At 35.7% G+C, this 20,555-nt stretch overlaps 2 protein-coding genes across 2 annotated transcripts; both read left to right on the top strand.

Annotated features, from left to right (window-relative positions):
- Positions 1-5,571: 5,571 nt before the first annotated feature.
- On the top strand, positions 5,572-14,699 carry timp2b (TIMP metallopeptidase inhibitor 2b). Its single transcript, XM_030141934.1, has 5 exons — positions 5,572-5,955; positions 12,070-12,170; positions 12,261-12,366; positions 13,274-13,398; positions 13,561-14,699. The coding sequence occupies exons 1-5, from the start codon at positions 5,826-5,828 to the stop codon at positions 13,756-13,758; spliced, it is 660 nt and encodes a 219-aa protein (XP_029997794.1). The 5' UTR covers positions 5,572-5,825; the 3' UTR covers positions 13,759-14,699.
- Positions 14,700-16,922: 2,223 nt separating this feature from the next.
- On the top strand, positions 16,923-19,897 carry LOC115423490 (E3 ubiquitin/ISG15 ligase TRIM25-like). The gene is made up of 2 exons (XM_030140328.1): positions 16,923-17,040; positions 17,118-19,897. The coding sequence occupies exon 2, from the start codon at positions 17,395-17,397 to the stop codon at positions 19,036-19,038; it is 1,644 nt and encodes a 547-aa protein (XP_029996188.1). The 5' UTR covers positions 16,923-17,040; positions 17,118-17,394; the 3' UTR covers positions 19,039-19,897.
- The last annotated feature ends 658 nt before the right edge of the window (positions 19,898-20,555 follow it).

Genomic DNA, 20,555 nt, shown 5'->3' with positions numbered 1-20,555 from the left:
TGCTGGTTGGCTCAAGTTTCCAACATATAGTCATGGGTCAAAATGGGAATTTCTGTGAATTAATGAGAGAAAAATTAGTTTCAGAGCTACCAGATCTACTTCAAAACAGCCTGCACAGTTAACTACATTCACTCTTCAGGTTCTTCCTAATGGTAGATTTATAAATCTATTATAGAAATATATATAAACCAATACTTCATCATATACACTGAAAACATCAGCTAACCAGCACTTTGCCATTTGTTTTCAGTTTCATCTTATTGAAGTATGAATAATTTAACACAATTCATTTTGGAAGCAGATCATCTCTAAATAATTGTACATCAGTGTTATTTTTTTCTACTTAACAGAAGAATTTTGGAAGAATCTTTTAAATGTTTACCACAACAGCATCCATTAAAATGCAAAAGAGGCAACACTTGTAAAAGATGCAACAAGATGAAAATGATGCAAAACGATGGATGTGATGTAAACACATATATGACAAAAACAACCTAAAAATGAAAATAAAATAATGTAAAATACACATCTGGACAAACATTTATGTAAAAGACACTTAAAGACATATTGAGACTAAAAGGGCATGAAAGACACACCAAGACTAACAGTGAAACAGTAAAACTGGGCAGATGGTGTAGATTTTGGACAGTTCATCAGTTCATGACATATTTTTGTACAGTTTGGTACCAAGAAGAAAACAAAACAGTTGTTTTATCTCAGTATTTCTGTCCTTACCATCATCATCTCTTCTGTGTCACCTGGATTCAATAAATACAAGAGCAGTTTTACTTTGTCTCATCTACTTAAGAGAAAATGTACATGTATAATAACATTTTATCATTGAAAAATCAGCTAAAAAGCACTTTAGTCATTTGTTTTCCATATCATCTTATTAACCCTCAAAGACTGAAACAACCACCTGTGACTGAAAGCATCTACTGATCCAAAAAGTTTGATAGCATTTTAACTTTTGTACAAAATTCAGGTCAAATGCAATTTCTAATCCTTTCAGTGTCATCAGATATGACCCTTTTGGACACTTAGAGGCTCCATAGCGAACACAGAAACACAGTCATCTTCACAAACACTGATTCACTAGTAAAACTCATGTAGTTTGACAAATGACAGTGGATGTCGACACTTATTCTTATATATATTTTGTTAGAAAATGTCACTTTTTCTCCAGTTTTCTCTGTTTTAATATAATAACCTTTGTATTTACATTGAACTTGTATGCCTATTCATATGGTTATTAAATTAAATATAAGAAAATACATGATTTTCACAAAAAATAAAATAAAATAAAATAAAATGCAAGGGATAATATTAAATGACTAATGAAAAATGACATAGGGAAGGTGAAATGTAGAGAGCTGCCACAAAAATGGCTTAAGGTCTTGAAGGGCGAAATTAAATTTAACCCTCAGAGACCCAAAAGAATCTGCTGATCTAAATGTTTGGTAAGTTTTGATCCACTAATTCTATCAATATAGTGAAATTGTGGTTACTGAGGTAAAATGCAGTGTATTTTATGTGGTTAGGTGTCTTTTACAGATGCATCCATAGTCTCTGTAGTGAACATTATATTCTGTAACATTAGTTCAACAATAAGACCCATGTGGTTTGACAAATGACAGTGGTTTTAGATGCTTGTTTTAATGTAGAATTAATGATATATTGACATGTACACTTTATATTCTTTGTCAATTGTTTTTATTGAGGAATTAATCACAAAAACATCAATGATTACAATTTGTCCTCATTTTGAAAATTAAACAGAGTAAACAAACCAAAAGTACACCAGAATACATTTTATATTCTATTATAATTTATTCTTCATACCACTTATTCTTATTCTTATTCTTATTCTTATTCTTATTCTTATTCTTATTCTTATTCTTATTCTTATTCTTATTCTTATTCTTATTCTTATTCTTATTCTTATTCTGTGCATCTGGTGAGTTGGCTTTTCTTTTTTTTTTTTAATCTTTGAATCTTTGATGTACTTTGCTAAAAATGTCATGTTTTCTTCATTTTTTCTGTTTTAAAGAAATTAACTTTCAACTTACTGAGTTTTTATGAACATGGTCAGTAAATTAAGTATAGGAAAATACCTAGTTTTCACAGCAAAAATGCCAAGAGTAATATCATAAAATATAGTAATTTAGTGATAAATCGCTTGGTAATGGTTAAATGTAGAGAAAAAAATTCATGTGGAAGTCACCACAAAAATAATTCTGGGTCTTTATGGGTTAATATCTGAGGAAGATCATTAACCCATAAAGACCCAGTGCTACTTTTGTGCCAGTTCCCAAATGAAATTTTCTCTGTATTTAACCTTTCTTAAGGGATTTTTCATCTTTTATTACAATATTCTCCTCTGTATTTAGATTTTTTCCAATAGAAATCTAATATTTTGCTGTATTTAATTTACCGGATCATGTAGATGTTCATAAAAATTCAGATTAAACTTGAGGATTATTATATCAGAACTGGGAAAAACTGAAGAAAAAGTGACATTTCAGTAAAATCTATCATTATCTGAACATAAACCAAGTGTGTCCATCTACTGTCATTTATCAAACTCCTACAGTATACATACAGTACATGTTATTGATTTACTCAAGGCACCATTTGTTGCTTTTGAATCAAACTACCTTGCAGTTATGTAGTTTCAACGTGATTTGGAAAATCAGCATATTTTTCATAACGGAAATAAATCACCATAGATGTACCCAAGAAAACTGGTCATGTGATGAATCATTCAGCCTTAAAACACATTCACAGCAAATTATTAAACTGTTTTATAAATTGCACAAGTCAGACCATGTTAGACCCATCTCTTCATGGCAAATATAATTTAACCAAAATGTACTATTGGTATTTCATTCTATTTTTTAATGTGAGTCATTGTCCATTATACTAAAATTGCAAATATATAAAGTTTTAAGTGCTTGTATTTTTTTTTTTTTAATACTTTCTGGCATAAATATTAAAATGGTCATATTAGTTAGATTTCTGCTTTTGAACCTATAAAGACCCAGAGCTGTTTTTGTGTCAGTTCCCAAATCAATTTTTCTCTCTATTTAACTTTTCTTTAGTGATTTATCACTTTTCATCAAAGCATTTTTCCCTTTTTTTTTTTTAATGTTTTTTGTATTTTCCTATTTCTAATTTACTGATCATATAGACATTCATAAAAGCTCAGATTCCCCACGTTCAAATCCAGAGTCAAAACTCACCTTTTCAGAGCAGCCTACCCACCAAAAGTTTTACTCTCCATTTTACATCTTCATTTCTATATGTCGTAATTATTCTTTTATCTATTTGTTTACTTCTTTGTATTTTATGCATTATCTGTTTTATCTTGTTGTACAGTGTCCTTGGGTGTTCTGAAAGGTGCTTGTAAATAACATTATTATTATTATTATTATTATTATTATTATTATTATTATTATTATTATTATTATTATTATTACTAATAATAAAGTTGAGGGTTATCATATCAGAAACAGGAAAACTCAAGAAAAAGTGACTTTTTCAGCAAATCTCATTAACTGAACGTAAAATTTGTGTCTCCATCCACTGTCATTGATCCAACTCCATGGGTTTTACTGATGAATCAATGTTGTAGAAGATGACAGCGCTTCCATGGTAACTACAGAGCCTCTGAATGTTCAAGTGGGTCATATCTGATGACCATGAAAAGATGACAAACTGCCTTTTACACCAATTATTTACATGTAGTGATACAATTAGTGGATCAACAGGTATTAAACATTTTAGATCAGTAGATGGTTTTGGTTGCCAGTGGATGTTTGGGTCTTTATGGGTCAAAGATCAGTTCTTTTTTCCCCCATATTTTGATAATTTTTCATTTATTATACACAATGTAACTGGTTAAATGTTGAAATTCAAGCCTCTATATGTACTTAAGGCAGCTCTTATCACTATTATAATCTCTAACCAAGGGGCGGCGACCCTTCATCCAAAATGAAGCCAATGTGGAAGTATAAATAGACAGACAGACAGACAGACAGACAGACAGATAGATAGATAGATAGATAGATAGATAGATAGATAGATAGATAGATAGATAGATAGATAGATAGATAGATAGATAGATAGATAGATAGATAGATAGATAGATAGATAGATAGATAGATAGATAGATAGATAGATAGATAGATAGATAGATTTATTAATCCCCAAATGGGGAAATTAATAAATATATTATATATACAGGGTGGGGAAGCAAAATTTACAATATTTTGAGGCAGGGATTGAAAGACAGTGTATGACCAATTAGTTTTTTGAAAGTCATGAGAATTTATTTGCCACAAGAAAACTGACATAATAGAAAATGTTTTTATTCTATGTGTCCTCCTTCTTTCTCAATAACTGCCTTCACACGCTTCCTGAAACTTGCGCAAGTGTTCCTCAAATATTCAGGTGACAACTTCTCCCATTCTTCTTTAATAGTATCTTCCAGACTTTCTCATAATAGTTTTGCTCATAGTCATTCTCTTCTTTCCATTATAAACAGTCTTTATGGACACTCCAACTATTTTTGAAATCTCCTTTGGTGTGACGAGTGCATTCAGCAAATCACACACTCTTTGACGTTTGCTTTCCTGATTACTCATATGGGCAAAAGTTTCTGAAAAGGTATGGATAATAGTGTTAGGTATGATTATGACATCAATATATGTTTGGTTTCCGTAGTGCCTGCTGAGAAAAAACAACTAAATGTTCATTGTAAATTTTGCTTCCCCACCCTGTATATATATATATATATATGTATATATATATATATATATATATATATATATATATATATATATATATATATATATATACATATATATATATATATATATATATATATATATATATATACATATATATATATATATATATATATATATATATATATATATATATATATATATATATATATATATATATACACACACACACACACACACACACACACACACACATATATATATATATATATATATATATATGTATAATAGAAATATTATAAGGTCAAATCTAATCAATATATGGACACATCTATGTTTTACCACAAAGGACTTTACAATATTTTACACCTCTGAATGGAGGAAGTCACCCAGGAAACCCCCTTTAACAGAGAAATAATGGAAAAAAACATCATACTGTGGTGGAATTTGTCCTCTATGATGGACAGACAGCAAAAAAATGAACTGTATTTTCTATCAGTTACTTACATGTATTGATAGGATTAGTGGATCAACAGGTTTTAAACATTTTAGATCAGTGGATGATTTTGGTTCCTATTGGATGTTTGGGTCTTTATGGGTTAAAAAAAAAAAAAAAGAGAGAGAGACAGGGAGAGAAATCGAAAAACAGTTCGTGCGTGTGGGTGGTGTGTTTGTTTGTGGGTGACACACGTCCACTGTGGGTGACGGGGTGAGTGTGAACAGAGTGGGAGCCCCTGACCTCCACGGGGCTCTGCTCACTGGCTGTGGCCGCTTTAGGGGCGGAGTCTGCGGGCGGGCTGCGCACATAAAACGCAGCTGCTCCTGACGGTAAGAGGAAAACAGATCTGGAAGATCGGCCTGAGACTCTGTGTGCAGTCTTCAACCGGAATGAACTCCTTCTCATCCCTTGTGCATCTGATTTTCTGACAAGCGGACTGTGCATATTTGCAGCTGGGAACTTAAAAAAAAACAAAAACCAGTTCATTTCTTTGTAGATTTGCCTGCTCATCTGCACTTTTTTCCACATTTTCTATTTTTTCCTCCAACACTGAACCTTAATCCATCGTAGTTTACAACATGACCTGGGCAGTGAACAGCTGTTTTGTCACTCTGGCCATCCTTTTTCTTTGGCGAGTGGAAGAAATAGCGGAGGCCTGCAGCTGCTCTCCTGCGCATCCTCAACAGGCGTTCTGCAACTCAGACGTCGGTAAGTTTATTTTATTACTTAAAATAAACCCATTCAAGCCTCTTTCTGTTCTTTATGACACGATTGCATGATTCCGAGTGTTTGTGCGTGGATATTTTCCCCCTAAAAGCTGTAAATCCCGAGAAGGAAAACTTTGCAAACGTGCCCTACTCTTATGTTTACAATTACAGGGGGAGGAGGATGGATTGGAAATTTCTGTCTCAGCCTTTCTTTCCACTTCCCTCCTCTTTTTCTCTCTAATCCTCTGTTGATATTCTTGACTCTTTAACAGTGACAGCAACGTACTTCATGTACTTTGGGGCATTTTTACCTTCATATACTGCTTTTCTATACTTTAATCTGCAGTATTTGTCACATTTTAAAGGTTTTTACAGGACTGATTGGAACAAATAAAGTCACTTTTTCCATATAATTACCTGTTTTGTGGCTAAACAACTTTAATCTTTTGTGTTGCCATAGTATAACAACTCAGAAATTGCAGTTTTTCTAATAAAAAACACTCCAAAGCAATCATTCCTGTCTTGCTCAGTTCAGTGATTAAAGGTTTAGATACTAAAAGGTAACTTAATTCACCCTTTACTCCATTCAAAGGTCATTTCTTTCCCATTTCACCCATTACAGAACACTACTTGTTGCTGCCTCCAACACAGGCCTTAAGCGAACGATTCCCAACAGTGACCAGCCTGTCTTGCTATTTCAATGTGGGTTTGCTGAGGGTCTTTTTTTTTTTTTTTTTTTTTTTTTTTTTTTGCTTGGTTGTGAGCTGGCCGAGTGTGTGGTATGTGTGTGTACGTACAGTATACACAAGCTGACTTATTCAAAGGTTTCTTTTCACCTTTGGATTCCATTGCTCCGGAGGATGAAGAAACCACATTATCCTACTAAAGAGTTTTACTGTAAAGTGAAATCCAAATATTCAGCAGTTCTTCACATAATCACAGTCTACTGTTTGATATTTTTAAGATGAAGACACAAAGTGAAATGATAGAAGAAAAGATGAAAAAAACTTTATGAAACAAAGCAAACAAGGGAAACATACTTAGCTTTTCTTTAACATCACAACACTGGATATCACACATGATTCAATTAAAGTCATTCTTACTTTAACACACTGTGACTTTTCTTAGATTTTGCATGAATATAAAAATTCTACTAACTGGGGGAACATCCAGGGCGTAACCCGCCTTCACTCGATGGTTGCTGGGATACAGGCCAGCGCTCCCGTGACCCTCTTGAGGATTAAGTGGTTCAGAAAATGAATGAATGAGTCACACCATTATTGTCATTGGTGTTGCGATATTTGTGTCTGAAATCAGTGAAATATTAAAGGCTCACTGTGACGCTGACCTCACTGGCAAGATACGTAGGCTGACCCTCCAGTAGCTAAAGGGATAACCTATCTCCGCTAACATGGGAACATATTGTCAAGTTGGCTATATCTTGGCAAAAGTTATAAAAAAAAAAAAAAAAGCTTAAAACGACAGTATTTAGACAACTATAACTTGCAGGTACCCAGCCTACATTCACTCACTGGTCACATTCCATCACTGTGAATGTATACAGTGACCTAATGATTTAGCTTCATGCTAGCGCTTGACCAATTAAATAGCAAACTGGTTCTTAAAAGGCCCAAAAGAACCAGCACCAGCCCTGAACTAACTCTGCAACCACTTCACTGGAAAAGAACTGATTCAACACAGCTTTAACAAGTATTTTAAATGTTGTAATACCATTGACAGCCACTGGGGGAGCTCAAAAAGCCCTGGCTCCCGTAAACCTTCTCTAAATTTCTTTCTAAAACTATAAAGTTCATTGCTTTTTTTTTCTAGGACTTCTAGTTCTAGTTTTATAGTACGAAGTGATCTGGCGGTCTAGCATTATTTTTTTTCCTTTAATTAGATCTCAGAGTGAATAGAATCTTCAATGTCTGCTTTGACTGACAGGTCTGTATGACTGGTCGCTCGCCTGCCGAGTCAGATTTTCAGTTGATTTAACAGAATGATTTTCTCCCTGACAGACACTTCAACTCTAATAAGTTCCCCTAACAAAACTATAAATTGAAATTGTTTTGCAGTGCTTGATGCAGTTTACTGTTTTACCAAGTTGATAAGCTAACACTTAGCATTAGCTCACCTCTGACCCCTCATGCTCTTGTAGTCCTGCCCCTTTCATCCAAATATGGTCACTTATGGCTCCAAAAGGCTAAGAACGGACAGCAACTGCCAAATTGCAAACTAAAGGTTTCCAAATGGCTGCTCACAAACACATGGGTGCTGTCATGGTTGTTCTGTCTAATAATTATGTACAGTTTAGGTTCAGCACCATGGATAGACACCCCCACACCCACCCCCCATCCTCCCATAAACAACCATTTCATCATTTCATTCACCTTTTGTCTAAATGTTTCTGTTGTTGATTTCAGATTTGATTCTGTATCGAACTGGCTTCAGACATCACTATGAACTTGCATGTCTTTACCAAAGTTGCTTTTCACGGAGAAATCATCTTAATTTGCTGTGTTTTTGCGATGTTAAATCCCTGAGAGGACTGTTGTAAGTGCAGCTGACTTCCTGCAATAATAATGTGTTGTTTTTTTTGCACAGTAAGACATTGCCGAGAGGAACCACTACTTAGAGTCAGACTGTTTATTGAAATGAAAGTATTACTTACGAAGCACAGACATGTCAGGAAAGGAAAATTACTCAAGAAGAAGAAGAAGACGAGGACAGGAGCTGGAGACTTGCAATTCAGATAAACAATCACTTCACAGTGTAGTAATTACGTCACATCGTTGCAACATATTCTAACTTCTGTTTTTTTGTGAAGTGAGACTGATGTGTTGTGTTTCATGTCATAATTGCACGTACATTGTGTGGACTTAGAGTAAAAGTACCACAAAATTTCTTAATTAAAATTACAAAAAAAGAAACACAAGTTGAAAATCCAGAAAGCAGTAGTTAACTTTTCACCTCTACCCCTAATTGACCTTCCCTTTTTTTGCTGAGCATTGCTTAAGTTTCTCTTCCTTCAGCAGACTAAAACCTAATGCAAAGTCAGCTTCAGTTGAAAACGTCTACTTCTGTTTATCTTGTAAAACGGTCATAGTCGTAACCCAAGAATCTTTCCTCATAAATTGAAATCTGTCCCCTGAGTCTTTGGCTGAAGCTGAGGAATGCTGCCGGTCATATGCTGCGCTTGTTATGTATTTTCTGTTTATTTCACAGTTCTCGGTCAGCGTAGAGCCTACCTGAGCAGCTTTTCGGCTTTAAAAGTGAGCTGAGTCTAACATGACTTCCGGTATAAACAGTCCCTGCAAGCTGTGTAAACAGAGCTGATATTAAAACCAGATTTCCCTTCTTTGAGTTTAAAGTGAGTAAGCTTCCACCGCAGCTGCTTTAACCTTCAGAACGATAATGTTTTTCATCTGTCCAACAGGTACTTTTTATGTACTCAGAAAAACAAAAATCAGTTAATCTAATATTTCTAAAGTGCAAACTGCATGTAAACATTTGTAAATCACATGCAACACTGAAAAATCACCCTCCTATGTGATGCCTTAATTACTTTAACCATAACAGGGTGATTTTTAGGCATCAAGACGTTGTTAAGAAGCAACTGCGGCAGTGAAGAAGTCGCTTCAAATTTGTATTTTACTTTTTCACATGTAAAATCCGACCGCTTTGTGGCTTCTCGGAGAACAAAATTGCTGTACTGGCCCCGCAATTACATGACATGCATTTGCTTTCTTCCCCACTTCTCTTTGTTTTTAAAGCACTCTCATTACCACAATACTGCATACAAAATCTTGTGTTTATTGTTTGAGTAACTGGAAAATTAGATGGTTTGCAGTTTACTGAAACGTATGATTTTTATAGTGCATGGTCAGTCAGTTCCAGGAAATGTTATAAAGAATTATGTATATGCTGTGTATCAGTAGCCTAAACAATGGTTTGTACTGGAGGGAAATTGTCATGACAGAATGACAGCTTTTGCATTGATCAGGGGGAAAAAAACTCAATCTTCTAAAGCTATTGTATTTTTTTGACATTAGATGCAATTTAAAAAAGCTACCCCAAATACCGAAAGCCTACAGGCTCCTAAAAATGTTAAATTTATTAAAGTAATACTTCTCTGCTCATATTTTCATCTGCCCTACTTTATGCTCTTCAACCCTCTGCAACTTTCTCTTCTATTTTCATCATTTTTTTGGACACTAAACAGTTTTAAAGAGCCAGTGGAACTCCTCAGTGCCTCATGTTTTTCTACAGACTCCTAAAAATGTTAAGTTTGTAAAAGTAATACTTCTCTGCTCATATTTTTATTCGCACTGCTTTATGCTTTTCAACCCTCTGCAACTTTCTCTTCGATTTTCATAATATTTTGGACATTAAATACAGTTTTAAAGAGCTAGCGCAACTCCCCAGTGCCTCATGTTATTCTACAGACTCCTAAAAGTGTTAAGTTTGTTGAAGTAATACTTCTCTGCGCATATTTTCACCTGCCCTACTTTTACATTAGTAGAACGTGAAGTGATCTGCGTGTGATTGTGCACACTCAGGAAAGGGGGATTACCACTAATCCATACAGCGAAGTTAAAGAGTTTCTTAATACCACAAGTGCAGCGTGTTTCAGAGTATCTCAAAGGTTGAGATTTACAAAGTGAAATTATTTTGACTGGTGGCAGACGACCGCTCCGTCTAGTTTATGATTTCAGATGGTGTCTTTCGGCGTGCACAGCTTGTTTGTCAGCATAGTTCTACATCAGCAGTTCTGCACAGAAAAGCTTGCATCCTGCACAGCTCAGTGTTTTGCACATTTTCCTGGCTGCAGACTAAATCCTCCCTTTCTCTTTGCTCTTCTCCCTGTCAACTTGTGTGTTTGTGATGGCATAACAGCTTTTCTTTGACTGCTGTCTTCTCACTGGACACACAGGACAAGATTAGGGTAATATTACCTCTGCAATGTGACTGCTATTCCTGTACATTCTCTCATCTGTTGCAACAATCCTCATCGCTCTGTCCCCTCTCTCCATCTGTGCACACACTCTCCTTTTTTCCCCTGTTTTCCTTTTTGTTAAGGCTTGGCTCTTTAGACCTTAAAAGGAGATGTTCTCTAAGCTTCTATTGTCATCGAATTAGGGCACACATGGCCAGCAGCTTCATACCTTCGTCATGTAAAAACCAATGAAACAGTTTGATCTTATTTGGTAAAGAGGCAGGGTAGTGATGGTCTGAGGCAGTCAGTAGCTGCCACTTTGGGCCAGCGAGGACTAAACTGGGAGTTCAGAGACAACATCTGGTTAACATTAGCTCTGTTACTAGTCTCCTCCACTTAAAAGCTTGATTTGTTTCGGCATGATTTTGTAAACCGTTTTAATAGCCATGTGAACGTACAATAATCACTGCAACTTGCATGTCACCAGTAATTTATATCCTATAGCTTGCTATGATTGGCGGTTGAACAGCGGTAGCATATATATTAGTCAAACATTTGGATTCACATGAAAGAGGTAGTGTTTGTAAAACATATGAGTCATAATTTTTGTTGGATACTCTGTTTTTAGGCTTACTAAAGCTCAGAGGCTTATCCGTATGGCTCTAATAATATTTTTCCACTTGAACTGTTATATTTTTTCCCCATCCAAACTTCTCCGAATCTGGGAACTGGAACTTAAGAGAAAAAGGGGAAGGCTGAATGCGAAATAGAGGTTTATTTGCATGTCAGCACCTCTATCCAGACAGAGAGGCAGGCCTGCAGAGAGGCCTGGGGGCAAGGGGAGCATTCTAGTTCAGCTTTTCGAAGATTGCTGACTGGCTTCCTCCTGTGCTGGAAGCAGGCAGCACACATTCCTTCCTCTGATTGCAGCTGATGAAACACTCATGTGCCTCTGTCTTCCCAGCACCTGGCACATGCAAAATCCTCAGATCCAAGCCACAGCAATGTGTTGCGGCCAAACCCAGCATGCCAAACCTGGGCAGGACTTAGATCAGACACAGACAGACCAGATCCAGCTGCTTGAACACAATGATATTATGTGTCTTTGAAACAATGGCTTGAAATTCACTGAATCTAAATCCGAGCTGCCTTTTTTTTTTTTTTTTTTCCTCTCCCCAGTTATCAGGGCGAGAGTAGTCGGAGGGGAAGAGGTTGACGCTGGCAATGACATCTATGGAAACGCCATCAAACGGATCAAGTACGACATCAAACAGATCAAGGTAGTTGGCAAACATTGAATTTGTTTAACTGACCAGTGTCTCGTGTGGGTATAAGCTTCAGAATAAAACCTGAATGTGTTTGAAATGCAGATGTTCAAAGGTCCAAACCAGGATATTGATGCCATCTACACTGCACCAACATCTGCAGTGTGTGGAGTGACTCTAGAGACTAATGGAAAAGAGTATCTCATTGCAGGTAAAACTATAACCACACATCACATCCTATACATATTATAAAGTATATAAAGTAAAGGCCATGGACCTTTTGTCAAATGTAATATTCATGCTTATTATGTTTTGTATGTGATATAATAAACTGATTTAGACGTACTTTGGCTCTGATGCAGCTGCCTTACAGCGTCTGTAGTCACTACTCTGTAGTCTTTTTATGTTTATGTTTGTGCATTTGGCAGATGCTTTTTTCCAAAGCAACTTACAGGGGAAAACCAATCAAATCACTCAATCAGTCAAATTTTATTTATATAGCGCCAGATCACAACAAAAAAGTTATCTCATGACACTTTATATATAGAGTTGATCAAAACCAGACTCTTAGCCAATTTACAGAAACCCAACAGAATTTAGTTGTATATCATAAGTAAAAGTGGTGACCCCCAGCCCCCCCTTTTACACTATATGGACACAATTCAGGTGTTTCTTTTCTATGATGGCTCTGGGCTATAAAACAATAATGACATACTGTATGTCATAATATAGTTTTATATTATGACTAATATCATTGCATTAGTTAGTTGCATTGGTTTAAATTGTTATCTTTTCTTCCAAAATGCCTCTGAGATGGTTTTTGCTTAAATTCTCTCAACATTGATTTTGTTTTTGTATTTTTAATTTGAATACTTTTGCCAATATAGTGTATTCACTAGTATTTATTCATAATCCTTCCAGTTTAATGTTAAATCTGATGAATATTCAGTTTTGTTTTCTGTATTTAGTGTTGCAGTCAGCTTAAAGTTCCTCTAAAATGTGCATCAGTTTCAAATACTACTTTTCAGTCTCCTAACCATTAAAGAAAGTATTTTATAAACTATTTCCTGATGCTTCTTTCTGCCACATTTTACAACATCTCACGGGCTCCTTTACAGGCAAGCTTGAGACTGATGGGAGGATGCATGTCACACTGTGTGACTTCATTGAGTCCTGGGAGACCTTGACTGCCACCCAGAAGAAGAGCCTGACTCAGCGTTATGAAATGGGCTGTGACTGCAAGGTAGGAACGCTGTGTTTGGAAAGTTACAGGACAGTTAGGGTTGAAAGTAGAGTTTATGGTGTGTTAGCTATCAAGAATCAGAAGGGGTAAAAAGAAAGATGAAAGATATATTGGTTGTTGGAAAGTGAATCATAAAAATCTGGGCTCTTTCCTGGTCCTCAGATCACCCGCTGCACCTCCATCCCCTGCACGATCAGCAGCCCAGCAGAATGCCTGTGGTTGGACTGGGTGATCGAGAAGTCGGTGAATGGAGAGCAGGCCAAACACTTTGCTTGCATCAAAAGGAGTGATGATTCTTGTGCCTGGTACAGAGGGGCAGCGCCACCCAAAAAGGATTTCCTGGACATTGAAGACCCTTAACTCCACCTCTGTGCAATGGTTCGAGGATGTCTGCAGCTGAAATATTCTAAATAATTGTCAAAAATATACATAAATCCACCAGTCAAACTGTAAATGTTTTTGTTAGTTTAAAAAAAAAAAACAGTCTCCACATTATGTTACAGTAATTTTATAAATACAAAAAGTGGAATTGTATTGTTTCTAAATGTAGGTTATGAATTCAGCACTTTTTTTTTTTTTTTTTTTTTTTTTAACGCTTCCACCGCCAATTCCAAAGCACTTCATCATAAACCACTTCTCCTGCAGCTCAAATAAAGGGAATCCTCACAGTGCAGTGTTACGTTTTGAAGCTATTTGTTCCTGTGCTATTCATTTTTTTTTCTCTTTTTCTACCAAAGATTTTTTTGTTAAGTGAACTATAACTCTACTATGAAACACATTCATTCCTATAAATATTCTGTGAATTTGTAAGTTGATCAAAAAAAAAAAAAAAACATTGGCTGGAAACTGGCATCCTGACTTGTGTGACAGCAGAGCTATCACAAGGAATGAGAACCACCTCTTGCCTGTCCTGCTTTAGATTCTTTCTTCTGTTATGTGCTGAGTATGTAAAACTTTTCCCCCTTTCTCATGAAGTTTGGCTGTTTATAAACTAAAACATTAGAAAAAAAAAAAAAAATAGCGGCATGTTAATGATCACATTTCAGGTGCCAGTCGGAGCACACAGTCAGTGCATTTACTCTGTAACTATTTCCTTTAAATAATCCTGAATAGACAAGAATGCACTTTGAACACAATTATAACAACATTCATATTTTCTCTAATGATAAATGTCTGCAATGAGGATTGAATCCTCCATTTTGTATTATGTATGTTTTATATCACAGCTCTTCTCTTTGTAATGCTTTAGTGTAAGAGCGTATTTTATTTAAGGAGGTTATATGTTTTGTTACATCCAGGTTAAAAAATGCCCACTTGTTTGCTCCTTTTTTGAGACACTATTGGTACATATAAAGATAATATTTGCTATTTTAGGAGCAGCAGAATGTATGAATATTGTGCAGTTAACGTCAAACTGAATCTATTCACACAACGTGACACATACTTAAAAACAGAGAAATAAAGATCACATTAACCATTATGTTACTTGCAATGGAATGACCACATGAAGCAGATGTCTTTTAAGTATGAATATAAATAGAGTAGAGATTTCATTTGAAACTGTAGTCAAGTATGATGTCTTGTGCTGGTTTCACATGAGACTTTGAAGAGAAGGCAGATTTTTTTTTTGCATGCATATCCAAATGAAACAATACTGTACATTTGACTATTATATTAAATGCCAGACCCTGTTTTGTTTGCTTTGTAGTGGTTATTTCACTTACACCATTCACTACTTTTCTACACCGGAATGAATGATTCTGCAGTCATGAAATAATTATGAAATAACCAACAGTGATATTTGTTAGAATATGCAGAGATTTCAGTAATCTTTCATATGCCATCATCATCAATCAACAGGGTGTCCCATAAGTCTCCATACATAGGAGATATAATACATTCCATACATATATGGTTCTAACATGTATTTCTTTATATTTCTTCTTTATAGTTCTTCAGCAGTGGAGGACACGCATTGAAATGTGTTCCCGACAAAATGGCAGTCATATAGAGCATATTATATAAATAAAAATGGTTTATGTCAAGAAACGTTTATTTTTCCTATGTATGGAGACTTATGGGACACCCTGTATATTATAAAAGCCAAGTGGCCTCTGTGTGCTTGTGTGTATGTGTGTGTCCAGGAATTCAAACAAAATCTGGAAAGAGCTAACTGCTTCAGTTTTGCATGCTTATGTATTTTTGGTCAAGGAAGACAGTAGCGAAAACAGCAAGTTAATAGGACCAATATTTTGGGAGACGTTAGTAATTTTGGAATACAGAAGCCTTGCAATCACATTGCTATGGCCAAAACACTTTGGTGGTGACTGCTGGACAAGTGCAGTACAGCATGCAAGAATGTACAACAGCATAAAAACTACCACATCTAGAACTTGTGCACACTAGTTTAAAATTATCCAATCCAATTTTATTTGTAAAGCACTTTAAAATAACAGCAAGGTTGGCCAAAGTGCTGTATATATTTTCAGTAAATAAATATACATATTATTAAGAAACAGAACAATAAAAAATACAATAAAAACCAGGGACAAGACAACAATACAATCCACATCTCATATTTGGATTACTGAATTATTCAGTTAAACCAAATAGTGAAGTCTCACAGCTGATTTGCAACCTTATAATATCATTTTGCTGCCATCTAGTGGAGAAAAGAGCATAAGACATCCACAAACATTCAGTCTGTACAAAGGCAGTATTTCATCATTATTATATCATTATGCAAAGACTAGATTTCTGACAGCAGCTGCAGTTGCAATAACTCTGACATTATTAGTATATTTAGGCTATTTTGGCTTTAGAAATGTAAATGAATTACAGATTGTCCAATAATACCTCAACCATAAAGAAAGCTACAAAATTTGAGCATTATTTAACCCTCAAAGACCAAGAGACCCTGTGGTGCCCAAAGCCTCTACTGATTTAAAGTGGCAAATAAGTTTCAAGGCACTAATCCTATCGATACATCTAAATAACTGATATAAACTGCAGTTTCTCAGGTTGTCTTTGGCATCAGATATGACCCATTTGGACATTCAAGAAGCTCATTAATGAATGTGGAAACACCACTATGTTCTGCAGCTTCACTCACCTGTACAACCCAAGTGGTTTGGCAAATAACAGGAATAGAAATTTGTTTTTATGTTAATTTAATGAACACAAAATTTCACTGAAAATGTCACTTTGTATTAAATGTTCTCTGTTTTGATATAATGGCCTTTGTATTTACTCTGAGCTTTTATGAATATCTACATGATCAGTAGATTAAATATCAGACTAAACCTCCTTTTCACTGGTTAGAAGAGTGGTGCAGTTATACTGTAACACACTGGGCTTCTGTGATTGAAAACTTAGACTGCTCCGTTTGACTGGAAACACTTGTTTTGTTTGCATATTCCTACTACAGTAAAATGTAACTGGGAGTGCCTGCACCAATGTGAAGTTTTCTTTTACACAAAAATGAAACAAACAAGCCACGCCCCATCCTGGAGTCATAAGATGCAGTCTGATAAAACCTCCCTGTTCACTTCCTACACTATGCTACTATTTGTATCATGTGTTTTTCCTTATTGTCATAGATCTTCAAACATGAGGATGGATCAAAGTACCGTACGCTGACAGGTAAGAGCCGATGATCTTACAGACAGTAGATTAGGTGTTACTAATAACTAAAATTTTGACATTATTTTTTTCAACAGTTTTTGGATTGAGCTCACTGAGACGAGGAAGTGCTGCTGAATCATCTGATCTGTTGCTGCTTCAGATGTCATATATTGCATGATTTTTTTTCCCACATCAAAACAAACTCTGAAGCAATGATTCTATGATAAATATTTGATGCGCATATTGACGCTTCAGTGTCGCAACACCATCACTACTTAAATATTAGATGGTGAGAAAGTAAGCAGACCTGTGGCTTGAAACAGAGCACAGTAGACGTACACTGAATGCTATTAATTTTTGTCAAATGGAGAAATGGCACACCAGCAGAACCAAGAAAAACTCATGTGTTCGGTCTGTTTGGACCTTTTCAAAGATCCGGTGACGATTCCTTGCGGACACAGCTACTGTTTGCCCTGTATTTCACATTTTTGGGATGAAGAGGATCAGAGAAGGCACAGCTGTCCTCAGTGCAGGCAGAGCTTCACACCCAGGCCAGTTCTGATGAAAAACATCATTTTAGCAGAGTTAATAGATGATCTAAAGGGAGCAGCTGCACCTGATCATTGCTACGCAGGACCTGAAAACGTGGCCTGTGATTTGTGCACTGGGAGAAAGCTGAAAGCCTCCAAGTTCTGTTTTAAGTGTATGGTCTCGTATTGTGAGCAGCACATCCAGCCTCACTATGATGATGATCAATTAAAGAAGCACAAGCTCTCAGACATCCAGAACACTGTCTGTTTTCGCCATCATGAGGTGATGAAGATTTTTTGCCGCACTGATCATCAGTGTATCTGTCATCTGTGCTCGGTGGATGAACATGATGGCCACGACACAGTCTCAGCTGCAATAGCAAGGGCTGAGGGGCAGGAAGAGCTCGGAATCAGTCGGCAAAATATCCTAAAGAGGATCCAGGAAAGAGAAAAATATGTGATGGCAATTCAGCAAGGAGTGAATGCCATCAATCACACAGCTAATCAGACTGTCAAGGAATGTGAAAACATGCTTGCTGTACTGAAATGTTTAATTCAGAAAAAAAGCACTGAAGTGAAGAAGCAGGTCGGATCTCAAGCAGAGGCTGAAGTGATGTGGTTAACAGAGGTTCAGAAGAAGATCCAAGAGGAGATCGATGAGCTGAAGTGCAAAGACACTGAGCTGAAGCAATTCTCTCAAACAGAAGATCACATCCATTTTCTGAACAACTACTCTTCACGTTCATGTGTGGGTGAATCTACAGACTTACCCAGCGTCAACTTCAGCAAAACTCTGTCATACTTAAATTATGTGAAGGCAGCTGTGTCAGAGTCCACAAATAAAATGAAGGTAGTTCTGGATGAAGAATTGAATAAATTATCATCTTCAGTGGCTAAAGTGAGGGTTTCACTGCTACAAAATAACCTCCAAACCGGGCCAGAGCTTCAGAGGCATTTTTGTAACATTACACTGGATCCAAACACGACACACAAACGTTTGTTTCTGTCTAATGAGGGAAAAAAAGTGACCATAACAGATCAAGACCAGAGTTACTCTAGTCACCCAAGCAGGTTTGTTGAATGCCAGCAGGTCCTGAGTAGAGACGGTCTGACCGGATGTCATCACTGGGCGGTGGAGTGGAGTGGGACTGTTAGTATAGCAGTCACATACAATGGCATAAGCAGAACAGGGACCTTGAAAGAATGTGCATTTGGATGGAATAACAAGTCATGGGCATTAAGGTGTGACAGCAGCCATTACGAATTTTGGCACAACAACATCTCAATTCCAATTTCAGGTCCACTTTCCTCCAGGGTAGGAGTTTACCTGGATTACAAGGCAGGCATTTTGTCTTTTTACAGTATTTCTGAAACCATGACTCTCCTCCACACAGTTAAGACCAAGTTCACTCAGCCTCTCTATCCTGGATTTTGGCTTCCAGGTTTCACTGGAGATAGCATCCAGTTGCTTGAGTTGCTTGCTTAACCCCGTCAATTGATTGACAGGGTTATCTTCTTTTGCTGACTCTTGATTTTGGAAAATAATACAAATGTGTAAAATATAGTACTGAAAATGTGCATTTTCTTTTCTATTTGTCATTGGAAATATATTTATTCTAGAAAGAGTGGTGGAAGGTACTCTTCTATATCATCAAATCTCAGGATCTGAAATTCTTTTTGTACCAGTGCTGATAAAGCATTTTTTTTAATCTACAGATGTGTAAAACTTAGATGGATTTTTTTTTTTTTTTTTTAAATCTGTTTCAGTTGTATGTTGATGAATATAATATAGTGTTTATGTTCTGTAATGCAGTGGATACAGTGGTGTACACACTGATATTCCATAAATTAAATACAATTTCTTTAATGTAGTTACCTCCATTTAATTTTTGGTGTCACTCAAATGCAAAGTGCTGTTCTGAGGAATATTGATTGTTAAACTCACACTACTGAAGCTACTTACTCTCGTATTAACCACTAGTATCTTAAAAGATTTGATATTTCTGAAGCAGTAGAATGTACGACAACACAATAAAAGGCAAATCTAATTCTGCATGACACAAAACCTAAGATCACCAGGAGCTGAAATTATTGTTCTTGCACTAAAACGTTGGTAACAGTGGAAAAAATTAAGTATGAGTTTGTTTATTTTCCTTTGAAATTGTTAGTTTCATATTATATTGTGAGGAAACTGCATATTTTTCTGAATGCCTATTGATCTAAAACTTTCAAACATTCCATGTTTACATGTATTGTTATTGTTATTCTGTTGTTTTATTCGGTATTTGGTATTGGTTTATTGTTTAAATTTAAATTTTTTAATTGTAAAGTTTTTTCATGTCTTTTTTAATCTATTCTTGTATTTTATTCTTTTATTTTGCTTTTTCATTCTTCTGTACAGCATGTTTTTAATTGTACAGCTGTTTGATCTCCGTAATCTATTCTTGTATTTAATTTTTTTTAATTTTGTTTTTAATCTTTTCTTCTGTACAGCACTTTGGTCCACTGTGGTTGTTTTAAAATGTTTTACAAATAAAGTAGAGAGAGCTGAATTGTTAATCTTCCTCTTGTGAGTTGCTTTGGAAAAAAGTGCCTGCCAGTTGCATAAATATAATATAAATGTAAATGATCTGCAAAAATACTGTACATTTGATTATAAAAATAAATGCTGAAACCAGTTTTTCTGTTTTGTTTTTGTTTTGCAGTGTTTCATTAATCCAGCCAGTGGTTCTAGTTTTAGGCCTAGTCTTTGTTCTAGTTCTGATTACTAGTGCAATGTCAGGTAACACTTGAACATGAACATTTCATTAACATTATTATTTTGTGTGTAGAGAAGAAACTACAATACACTTGGGTAACTTTTCCTTACTCAGATACACAGATAAATATACATATAAAAGACTTGTGCATGAGCAAATCTCATGAGCTCAGTACAAAGAGAACAGTAGCCCAGTGTCATGTGAAAAGAAGGCACAGGTGGAACAGTTTCTTAAAGTCTAAATA

This window comes from Sphaeramia orbicularis, chromosome 8 (genome assembly GCF_902148855.1).
Source record: "Sphaeramia orbicularis chromosome 8, fSphaOr1.1, whole genome shotgun sequence".
NCBI classification, from domain to species: Eukaryota; Metazoa; Chordata; class Actinopteri; order Kurtiformes; family Apogonidae; genus Sphaeramia; species Sphaeramia orbicularis.
The sequence above is the reverse complement of the archived record's forward strand: the minus strand, read 5'-3'. Positions and strand labels throughout refer to the sequence as shown.